General features: G+C 43.5%; 1 protein-coding gene and 1 long non-coding RNA gene across 2 annotated transcripts in view; both read right to left on the bottom strand.

Annotated features, from left to right (window-relative positions):
- The window catches only part of LOC110967084 (rap guanine nucleotide exchange factor 1-like), an 18,988-nt gene extending 9,533 nt beyond the window's left edge, over window positions 1-9,455 (bottom strand). The window contains 8 exon segments of the mRNA XM_051951090.1: window positions 1-88; window positions 967-1,225; window positions 1,270-1,273; window positions 3,530-3,723; window positions 3,858-4,014; window positions 4,087-4,385; window positions 8,449-8,594; window positions 8,751-9,455. The exon segment at window positions 1-88 is cut by the window's left edge and continues 17 nt beyond it. Coding sequence (XP_051807050.1) covers window positions 1-88; window positions 967-1,225; window positions 1,270-1,273; window positions 3,530-3,723; window positions 3,858-4,014; window positions 4,087-4,385; window positions 8,449-8,594; window positions 8,751-8,778 — 1,175 coding nt within the window. The 5' untranslated portion in view covers window positions 8,779-9,455.
- LOC127534785 (uncharacterized) lies at window positions 4,945-8,262 on the bottom strand. The gene is made up of 8 exons (XR_007943228.1): window positions 8,065-8,262; window positions 6,807-7,962; window positions 6,705-6,772; window positions 6,501-6,636; window positions 5,991-6,398; window positions 5,821-5,888; window positions 5,243-5,718; window positions 4,945-5,208 (listed from the first exon to the last, which is right to left on the bottom strand). It is a non-coding gene; the product is annotated as an uncharacterized LOC127534785 (long non-coding RNA).
- Window positions 9,456-11,547: the final 2,092 nt, after the last annotated feature.

The following is an 11,547-nucleotide window of genomic DNA, read 5'->3' as shown; positions in this document are numbered from 1 at the left end:
CTCTTCTCTGGCAGGGTGGGGGCCAAAGGGGGCAGCGTCTCCGAGGACGACAGGTCTGTGAGGAGGAAGTCGTAATCCGGATCGTCCTCTGAGGACAAAACACTGAGATTCACAACTAGAAGCACAACCAGGAGAACTAGAGTCCACAACATGGTAGCCATCATTTGGAATGGTTCTGTCCTGAACCTAAAGTGGCAGCTGAAAAAGTAAAGTCATCCATCTATCATCCATCCATCCATCCATCCATCCGTAAACCATCCTTCTATCCATCCATAGTCCATCCATCATCAACCATCCATCATCATCTATCCATCCATTTATCCATCATCATCCATAATTCATCTATCATCCATCCATCATCCATCCATCATCATCCATCCATAATCCATCCATCATCATCATCATCCATCCATAATCCATCCATCATCATCCATCATCCATCCATCATCATCCATCCATCATCCATCCATCATCCATCCATCCATCCATCATCCATTCATCATCCATCATCCATCCATCCTCATCCATCCATAATCCATCCATCATCCATCATAATCCATCCATCATCATCCATCATCCATCCATCATCATCCATCCATCATCCATCCATCATCATCCATCATCCATCCATAATCCATCCATCATCATTCATCTATAATCCATCCATCATCATCCATCATCCATCCATCATCATCCATCATCCATCCATCATCCATCCATCATCATCCATCTATAATCCATCCATCATCATCCATCATCCATCCATCATCCATCCATCATCATCCATCTATAATCCATCCATCATCATCCATCATCCATCCATAATCCATCCATCATCATCCATCATCATCCATCCATCATCATCCATCCATAATCCATCATCCATCATTTATCATCTATCCATCCATCATCCATCCATGGAAAACATATGAAATTTTCTAATTTTCTGAGATGTGTGTTCGTTACCACAGAGTTTGTTCTGAGCAGAGCGTCGCTTCAAAACTGTCGTCCTCACCACTCCTGAAAACACGCACACACACACACACATTATTAAACAGAAGGTGTGTTCATGGAAAAAACCAGTCCGTGGGCTGGTTTGAGTTTCAAAATAAAAGACAATTAGACTATGTAAAATAGAAACATGTTTCCATGGTAACGTGTAAATAAAAACGTGAATCACGTGCAAACACCTGTCTGTCCACTTCAGGCTCTCGTCTCCATGGTGCTACTATGGCAACTCTGCAGGGGTGGGGCCTGAGGATGACTGACGCTTCTTAGGAGGCAAAGCTGGAGGACTGAGACAGACAGACAGGTTACAGACAGACAGGTTACAGACAGACAGACAGACAGGTACAGACAGACAGACAGACAGACAGACAAGTACAGACAGGTACAGACAGAGAGACAGACAGAGAGACAGACAGACAGACAGGTACAGACAGACAGACAGACAGACAAGTACAGACAGGTACAGACAGAGAGACAGACAGAGAGACAGACAGACAGACAGACAGGTTACAGGCAGAAAGACAGGTACAGACAGAGAGACAGACAGAGAGACAGACAGACAGACAGACAGGTTACGGACAGACAGGCAGACAGACAGACAGACAGACAGACAGACAGACAGGTACAGACAGGTACAGACAGACAGACAGACAGACAGACAGACAGGTTACAGACAGACAGACAGACAGACAGACAGGTTACAGACAGACAGACAGACAGACAGGTTACAGACAGACAGACAGATTACAGACAGACAGACAGACAGACAGGTTACAGACAGACAGACAGGTTACAGACAGACAGACAGACAGACAGACAGGTTACAGGCAGACAGACAGACAGACAGGTTACAGACAGACAGACAGGTTACAGACAGACAGACAGACAGACAGACAGGTACAGACAGACAGACAGGTACAGACATTAATTTCAGTAATTTCATAATTCTCAGAACATAAAGAGTTCTTGACCAGAACAGGAGGAGGCTCCACCTGGTGGACCTCTGAGGAACTACAGCTGATTTATTCATATGCTATCAATAATCTATCTTTAGTATCAATAATCTATCTATAGTATTGAATAGCTGGTCTATGATGTGTTTACTACCATGCTGCTCTTATTGACTAATAGGTTTTTTTATAGATTATTATTATTTTTTAACATGCTGATCTGTAGTCTGTGGAGACGACATGTTTCTACTGTTTCTTAAAGAGATAACAAATAATATTAGTATGATTGCAGGAAGTCTTTCATAGCTCCACTACCTAGTAAAATATATTTAGACAATGTGGAATAAGTAATGTGTTTGTGTGAGTGTAAACATTAGAGCACTGGCAGACTTTTAGCATCAACGGTGTAACAGAAGACAAGAGTCCTCTAACCCTCATTGCACTGCTACACTTTTTAAATACTTGTTCTGTTTACTTGCAAATACATATTTAATACTTGTTTTATACAGCTGTTTGTTGATGTTCTGGTACCACAGAGCGGCAGAACTTTAACCTGAACCCCAGTGAACAACCTTCATGACATTCTCCTGTTTGGGTTCCTTTAGTTCTGCTGTGAAGAAACTGAAACTGTCGTCTGTCTTCTCTAAAACTTCTCCTTCCTCTTTTTCTCCTTCTTGCAGTTGAGAAAGACAGGAAGTGGTGGGGGGCAGAGTGTGATGTGTTCTGTCGTTCTGCTTCCTGTTTAACCCACAGATCTATTTCTGCACGCGCTCAGTAGATGACTGTTGGGTTCCTGTGCAGCTGAGAGGCCGGATCACTTTAACACTGTTTCTGTCCAGAGTTCAGTGAAGCTTGACGTTCTCTAACAAACTGTTCTGATTGGATTTTTCTTTAAATCTATTTTACGTTGTGTTCTATTGGAGTATTCATATTGGTCAGGGCTGTCCACCATGAGGCCCGTGGTCCACAAGTGGTCCTCCAGAGGGTCCAATCCGGCCCTCAAAGTGTAAAAATTACAGAGAAGACATTAACTGCAGATTGTAAATTAGTAAAACTATAAATTTAAAATCATTTCTAGACCATGACAAGTTGTTTGGATCAGAAAGTAAAATACTGGATTGTTCTTTTGTTCTTTTGTGTCTCATTTTTGTAATATTTTGCCCTGTTGTTGTTGTTTTTATCTGACTTTTGTTGTTTGTCTCTTTTTTTCAATCTGTGTTTAATTTTTGCCATATTGTTTCTTGTTGTTTTTTGTTTCCTTTTTGTCTCGCTTGTGTTTTTTCTCTTATTTTTAGCATTTTGTGTTTAATTTTATTCGTTGTTTTATGATTTTTTTTTATTTCTGTGCTTTTTTGTTTTGTTTCTTGCTTTTGTCAGTTTTTGTCTTGCGTTTGTCGTTTGTCTCATTTTTTGTCATTTGTTTCTCGCTTTTGTTATTTTGTGTCTCAGTTTTGTAATATTGTGTCTTGTTTTTGTTGTTTTTTGTCTGTTAAAAAGTAAAATGCGACATTGTTGGCGTTACAGTGATGTCAGAGTGAATTTCAGCCAATCAAACGCGAGCTCAGACTCACCTCTGGCCTGGGGGGAGGGGCTCTGGGAGCGGCATTGGAGGTTTGGGCGGAGCTAAAACTGTCTCCTCCTCCCTGTTTGTCCATGTCCTGTCAGGTGTCTCCTGGTTGTCTGACTGTCCCATGGCAGGCTGTGATTGGACAGGAGACAAGGGGGTGGAGCTATCTTGCCTCTCTGCAACCAATCGAACCAGTTCCTGATGGAAACAAGAGATCCAAAGAGATCACGAAACAGGACATGAGAGGACAAGACGAGACACTCAGGACCAAACAAAAGAACGTATGAAGAGGAGGACAGACAGGACGACATCAGACTGGACCTGGTCCTCACCTTGACGCCATCCAGCACGGCCCTGATCACCGTGGTGACGCTCTCCGTAGACTCCTTGTTGCCGTGGGCGATGCCCTGCAGCATCACCTGGTCGGCCCAGCGAATCAGCTGAGCCAGAGAGCCGTAGAGACGTGTGAGACAGGCGGAGATGGTCTTACTGTGGGGAGGACAGACAGGTGAGCTGAGACACTCTGAAGTCCTCATTTAGACGCCAGCAGGTGGAACTTACCTGTTGTGCAGATGTGGGTCCAGCTGGACCAGAGTCTGGACCGCCTCCAGGACGCCAGAGGACGCCCCGCCCAGCAGCCGGCCCACCACCGACTGGTCCAGGACCAGTTTGTCCCGGCCGGGTCTGTCCACTCCCAGTCTGTCCACCAGGGCTTTGAAGTACTGCAGGGAGCTGAGGACGGCCCGCTGCTGGTCCACCAACACACCATCCGACTGACAAACACAACCTTCATGAACAGCATTACCCAGAAACCCACACTGCTGATGATGTCTCAGTGATGTCGTGTTCAGACTGTCACATCAGCTACACTTCTGTTATGATGCTAGAAATGTCATCTCATCACACCTCCACCTCCATGCTTCACTGTCAGGATCATCTATCCACTGTAGTAGTCCTGGTCAGGTTCTCACCAAACAGCTGGACTCCATCTGAGCCCAACTCATTGATCTTCATCTGACCAAAGAATGTTCTCCAACATCACACAGCATTACCAGGAGGACCACCACTGCAGCTCTGATTAGTGGTACTATGACTCCTTCTAGACCTCCTGATTAGTGGAACTATGACTCCTTCTAGACCTCCTGATTAGTGGTACTATGACTCCTTCTAGATCTCCTGATTAATGGTACTATGACTCCTTCTAGATCTCCTGATTAGTGGAACTATGACTCCTTCTAGATCTCCTGATTAGTGGAACTATGACTCCTTCTAAACCTCCTGATTAGTGGTACTGTGACTCCTTCTAGACCTCCTGATTAGTGGAACTATGACTCCTTCCAGACCTCTTGATTAGTGGAACTATGACTCCTTCTAGACCTCCTGATTAGTGGTACTATGACTCCTTCTAGACCTCCTGATTAGTAGTACTATGACTCCTTCCAGACCTCCTAATTAGTGGAACTATGATTCCTTCCAGACCTCCTGATTAGTGGAACTATGACTCCTTCTAGACCTCCTGATTAGTGGTACTATGACTCCTTCTAGATCTCCTGATTAGCGGAACTATGTCTCCTTCCAGACCTCTTGATTAGTGGTACTATGACTCCTTCTAGACCTCCTGATTAGTGGTACTATGACTCCTTCCAGACCTCTTGATTAGTGGAACTATGACTCCTTCTAGACCTCCTGATTAGTGGAACTATGACTCCTTCTAGACCTCCTAATTAGTGGAACTATGACTCCTTCCAGACCTCTTCATTAGTGGTACTATGACTCCTTCTAGACCTCCTGATTAGTGGTACTATGACTCCTTCTAGACCTCCTGATTAGTGGTACTATGACTCCTTCTAGACCTCCTGATTAGTGGAACTATGACTCCTTCTAGACCTCCTGATTAGTGGTACTATGACTCCTTCCAGACCTCTTGATTAGTGGAACTATGACTCCTTCTAGACCTCCTGATTAGTGGTACTATGACTCCTTCCAGACCTCTTGATTAGTGGAACTATGACTCCTTCTAGATCTCCTGATTAGTGGAACTATGACTCCTTCCAGACCTCTTGATTAGTGGAACTATGACTCCTTCTAGACCTCCTAATTAATGGAACTATGACTCCTTCTAGATCTCCTGATTAGTGGAACTATGACTCCTTCCAGACCTCTTGATTAGTGGAACTATGACTCCTTCTAGACCTCCTGATTAGTGGTACTATGACTCCTTCTAGATCTCCTGATTAGCGGAACTATGTCTCCTTCCAGACCTCTTGATTAGTGGTACTATGACTCCTTCTAGACCTCCTGATTAGTGGTACTATGACTCCTTCCAGACCTCTTGATTAGTGGAACTATGACTCCTTCTAGACCTCCTAATTAGTGGAACTATGACTCCTTCTAGATCTCCTGATTAGTGGAACTATGACTCCTTCCAGACCTCTTGATTAGTGGAACTATGACTCCTTCTAGACCTCCTGATTAGTGGTACTATGACTCCTTCCAGACCTCTTGATTAGTGGAACTATGACTCCTTCTAGACCTCCTGATTAGTGGTACTATGACTCCTTCCAGACCTCTTGATTAGTGGAACTATGACTCCTTCTAGATCTCCTGATTAGTGGAACTATGACTCCTTCCAGACCTCTTGATTAGTGGAACTATGACTCCTTCTAGACCTCCTAATTAATGGAACTATGACTCCTTCTAGATCTCCTGATTAGTGGAACTATGACTCCTTCCAGACCTCTTGATTAGTGGAACTATGACTCCTTCTAGACCTCCTGATTAGTGGTACTATGACTCCTTCTAGATCTCCTGATTAGCGGAACTATGTCTCCTTCCAGACCTCTTGATTAGTGGTACTATGACTCCTTCTAGACCTCCTAATTAGTGGAACTATGACTCCTTCCAGACCTCCTAATTAGTGGAACTATGATTCCTTCCAGACCTCCTGATTAGTGGAACTATGACTCCTTCTAGACCTCCTGATTAGTGGTACTATGACTCCTTCCAGACCTCCTGATTAGTGGTACTATGACTCCTTCTAGACCTCCTGATTAGTGGTACTATGACTCCTTCCAGACCTCTTGATTAGTGGAACTATGACTCCTTCTAGACCTCCTAATTAGTGGAACTATGACTCCTTCCAGACCTCTTCATTAGTGGTACTATGACTCCTTCTAGACCTCCTGATTAGTGGTACTATGACTCCTTCCAGACCTCTTGATTAGTGGAACTATGACTCCTTCTAGACCTCCTGATTAGTGGAACTATGACTCCTTCTAGACCTCCTAATTAGTGGAACTATGACTCCTTCCAGACCTCTTCATTAGTGGTACTATGACTCCTTCTAGACCTCCTGATTAGTGGTACTATGACTCCTTCTAGACCTCCTGATTAGTGGTACTATGACTCCTTCTAGACCTCCTGATTAGTGGAACTATGACTCCTTCTAGACCTCCTGATTAGTGGTACTATGACTCCTTCCAGACCTCTTGATTAGTGGAACTATGACTCCTTCTAGACCTCCTGATTAGTGGTACTATGACTCCTTCCAGACCTCTTGATTAGTGGAACTATGACTCCTTCTAGATCTCCTGATTAGTGGAACTATGACTCCTTCCAGACCTCTTGATTAGTGGAACTATGACTCCTTCTAGACCTCCTAATTAATGGAACTATGACTCCTTCTAGATCTCCTGATTAGTGGAACTATGACTCCTTCCAGACCTCTTGATTAGTGGAACTATGACTCCTTCTAGACCTCCTGATTAGTGGTACTATGACTCCTTCTAGATCTCCTGATTAGCGGAACTATGTCTCCTTCCAGACCTCTTGATTAGTGGTACTATGACTCCTTCTAGACCTCCTGATTAGTGGTACTATGACTCCTTCCAGACCTCTTGATTAGTGGAACTATGACTCCTTCTAGACCTCCTAATTAGTGGAACTATGACTCCTTCTAGATCTCCTGATTAGTGGAACTATGACTCCTTCCAGACCTCTTGATTAGTGGAACTATGACTCCTTCTAGACCTCCTGATTAGTGGTACTATGACTCCTTCCAGACCTCTTGATTAGTGGAACTATGACTCCTTCTAGACCTCCTGATTAGTGGTACTATGACTCCTTCCAGACCTCTTGATTAGTGGAACTATGACTCCTTCTAGATCTCCTGATTAGTGGAACTATGACTCCTTCCAGACCTCTTGATTAGTGGAACTATGACTCCTTCTAGACCTCCTAATTAATGGAACTATGACTCCTTCTAGATCTCCTGATTAGTGGAACTATGACTCCTTCCAGACCTCTTGATTAGTGGAACTATGACTCCTTCTAGACCTCCTGATTAGTGGTACTATGACTCCTTCTAGATCTCCTGATTAGCGGAACTATGTCTCCTTCCAGACCTCTTGATTAGTGGTACTATGACTCCTTCTAGACCTCCTAATTAGTGGAACTATGACTCCTTCCAGACCTCCTAATTAGTGGAACTATGATTCCTTCCAGACCTCCTGATTAGTGGAACTATGACTCCTTCTAGACCTCCTGATTAGTGGTACTATGACTCCTTCCAGACCTCCTGATTAGTGGTACTATGACTCCTTCTAGACCTCCTGATTAGTGGTACTATGACTCCTTCCAGACCTCTTGATTAGTGGAACTATGACTCCTTCTAGACCTCCTAATTAGTGGAACTATGACTCCTTCCAGACCTCTTCATTAGTGGTACTATGACTCCTTCTAGACCTCCTGATTAGTGGAACTATGACTCCTTCTAGACTTCCTAATTAGTGGAACTATGACTCCTCAGATGTTTCTCTTCCTCTGTTCAGTTCTTCTCCATGGGGAGCCATGATGCAGACATAGATAGACCCAGTCTGTAGGTCCAGGACTGAGAAAGTGTGACTTGTGTTACAGTGTGTGTTACAGTGTGTGTACCGTGTGTTGCTGCAGGTGCAGGTCAGGTGGTTTGACGCTTTGACTTTCGGTGGTTTTGATTCGCTCAGAGCCTCTTATTCGCGGTGAGTGGAGCTTGTCCTTCAACCTCAAGGTGAGAGACGCAAACTGGGAGGCTGAAGAGGACAACATCATCATCATCATCGTCATCATCATCATCATCTTCATCATCAACAGCTATCCAGATCAAAGACTCTCCACTGATTGTTTTTAACCTGCAGCAGCTAACAGCTAGTCTGTGACACCAGACAGAGAAGAAGGAGGAGGCTTACCTGTCTTACTGTCAGCCCAGGAGGACATGTCTGCAGGCAGACAGACAGACAGACAGATAGGTGGACAGACAGACAGTTTAATCGTCTGTTTCTGGTTTTCTGTCGCTCTTCGTCCTGCAGCCGTCTGTCTTGTTTCCTCCTCGTCTTCCTCTTTCAGTCTCAGTTAACCTAACTTCACGATGACGACAATGATGATGATGATGATGATGGTTAACCTGGTTACTCTGGTTAATCCTGCAGCTCCACTTGCTGGAAGAAACCTGCAGCACAGCTCCAAACCAAGAATAGAGTAGAACGTGCTTTATTGTCATTATACAGAGAACAACGAGGTCTAGTTACAGTTTTTCTCCATTGGTTTGGCTCATTTCTTGAAACCGAGATGACATTCTCAAAACAACATGGACAAATACCAGAAGTAACCTTCAGCTGCTGACAACAGAACGGCATTTCTCACTGCTTTCATCAAATTACAGATGCTTTAGTACATGTCTCAATTGTTTTACTGCATCTCTGTTTTGGTTATGTACAAGTAGCCTAAAGTTAGCACAATTAACTCACATTTAGCACATTTTCCAAATGAATAGATATTCCTGATCTAGCTGATTCTCAGTCAAATGGTCGTCATCTCCAGAATGTGTCAGCATTGTGTCATTGTGTGAGCCATCATATGCAGAATAGTTTGTTCAATTGTCAAAATTGGTTTTGAATATAATACCATAAAATTCATATGTATATATATATATATATTTTAAATACTTAGCAGTAAATGACAGTCAGGTGAAAGCAGAATGTGACTAATGAAGGAGGAGTATCCCATATCTCACTTGACCAATCAAACAGTTTGATTAGTTCTCTGACAGGTGATGTCTCTGATTGTGATTACTATACATATAGATATATATATAGATCTTGGCCAGGACCTATATCATTTGCTGTGTGAACATGGAGGTTCCAGGCCAAGCAAATGTTCAAGGACAACTTCCCACTCAGGGAACAAGAAGAAGAAGAAGAAGAAGAAGGAGGAGGAGGAGGAGGAGGAGGAGGAGGAGGAGGAGAGAAGTGAGAAGTGAGAACGCGGGGTGGTGGTATTGGACGAAGAGGCCGAGGGGCAAGAAGGTACCATGCTGTCCCAGACGAAATACGGGCCACACTCATAGACCATGTGGTCAACCACAGCCTTACACTGGCAGAAGCTGGTCGTCGAGTTCAGCCTAATGTGCCTCGATCCACAGTCTGCTCCATCATTCAAACATTTTGGAGGGAAAACCGGTATGTATGAAAACGCACAATCGAATGTAGTGTGTAGGCCTACAGTACAGTAAAATCCAACCTCAATATGATGTGAATTTAGACCAACACAATTCGATGCTAACTATATTGTATATGTATATAACATGCACACGTGTATATTCGTGTATGTAGAAATGATCCTTGGTGTCTTTGTCTAGGATTGGACAACAACCTTTCAGGGGTGGCAGAGGACAGCTGCTGAGTCAACAGCAGGAACAACATATTTGCAATTTCGTCATTACAAATAATGCTGTTACCCTCAGACAAATTCGAGATGCAGTAATTGAAGACAACACAATTTTTCACAATATCAATACAATAAGCCTATCCACAATAGACAGAGTTCTAAAAAAAATCAAATGACAATGAAGCAAGTCTACCGAGTGCCATTTGAAAGAAACTCTGAGAGTAAAGGAACTGCGCCACCAATATGTACATGTAAGTCAGTTATTGTCGATCTAGGACTTGTGTAGAATATAGAACAATCCTATAGAAAATAATATTACTGATCTGTATTTTTATTTTATCTGTTTCAGACAATTATGGCATTCGAAGGGAATGAAACGCCTCACATTCTGGTTTTTGTGGATGAGGCTGGCTTCAACTTGGCCAAGGGTCGCAGGCGTGGTCACAATGTCATTGGGCAGCGGGCCACAGTGGATGTCCCAGGCCAGCGAGGTGGCAATATAACAATGTGTGCTGACATATCCGAGAATGGTGTGGCCACTCACATCCCGAGCCTAGGCCCATACAATACACAAAAGCTTCTGACTTTTTGGATCAACTTTAAACTTATCTAATCCCAAAAAACGAGAGGAACGACGAAGGACCTCACCTACCATGCTATGTGATTGTGTGGGACAATGTGAATTTTCATCGTAGCCCTCTCATTAGGGCCTGGTTTACTACCCATCCAAGGATGCTCATGGTGTTTCTACCACCATACTCTCCTCAATCCAATTGAGGAGTTTTTTTCCTGCTTGGAGATGGAGAGTGTATGAACACCGAGCTCAAGACCAGAGGACCCTGCTCCAGGCAATGGATGCTGCGTGTGAGGACATCACAGGAGATCAGTGTAGAGGATGGTTGAGACATTCTCACCGTTTCTTCCCATGCTGCATTGCAAGGGAAACTATTCGCTGCGACGTGGATGAAAATCTGTGGCCAAACAGAGAGCAGCACATTGATGATGAAGAGGAGGAGGGTGGCCAGGAGAGGGAGGATGACCGTGACCAGTAAAAGAATTATATTAATTGGGAAACTTTATTTGCTTTGGGCTTTCTTTTGTTTGTTTGCTGTACATGTAGAATAATTGATTTAGTTACATACTGAAAATATAGAAGAATCTTTTATTTGAATAAAAACTGAGCTTGTGTCAAAACTTTGGAACCTGCTCTTACTGAGAAATACCTTTTTTTGTTGTTGCAGTTTTACACATATATCTTCTGTAATAGCTAGACCTCTGCTACAGTGACAAACAGCTAAGCATTGTGACTTGCAGTGCTCA

This window comes from Acanthochromis polyacanthus, chromosome 7 (genome assembly GCF_021347895.1).
Source record: "Acanthochromis polyacanthus isolate Apoly-LR-REF ecotype Palm Island chromosome 7, KAUST_Apoly_ChrSc, whole genome shotgun sequence".
Classification (NCBI taxonomy): Eukaryota; Metazoa; Chordata; class Actinopteri; family Pomacentridae; genus Acanthochromis; species Acanthochromis polyacanthus.
This window is presented reverse-complemented; position numbering and strand designations above follow the sequence as displayed.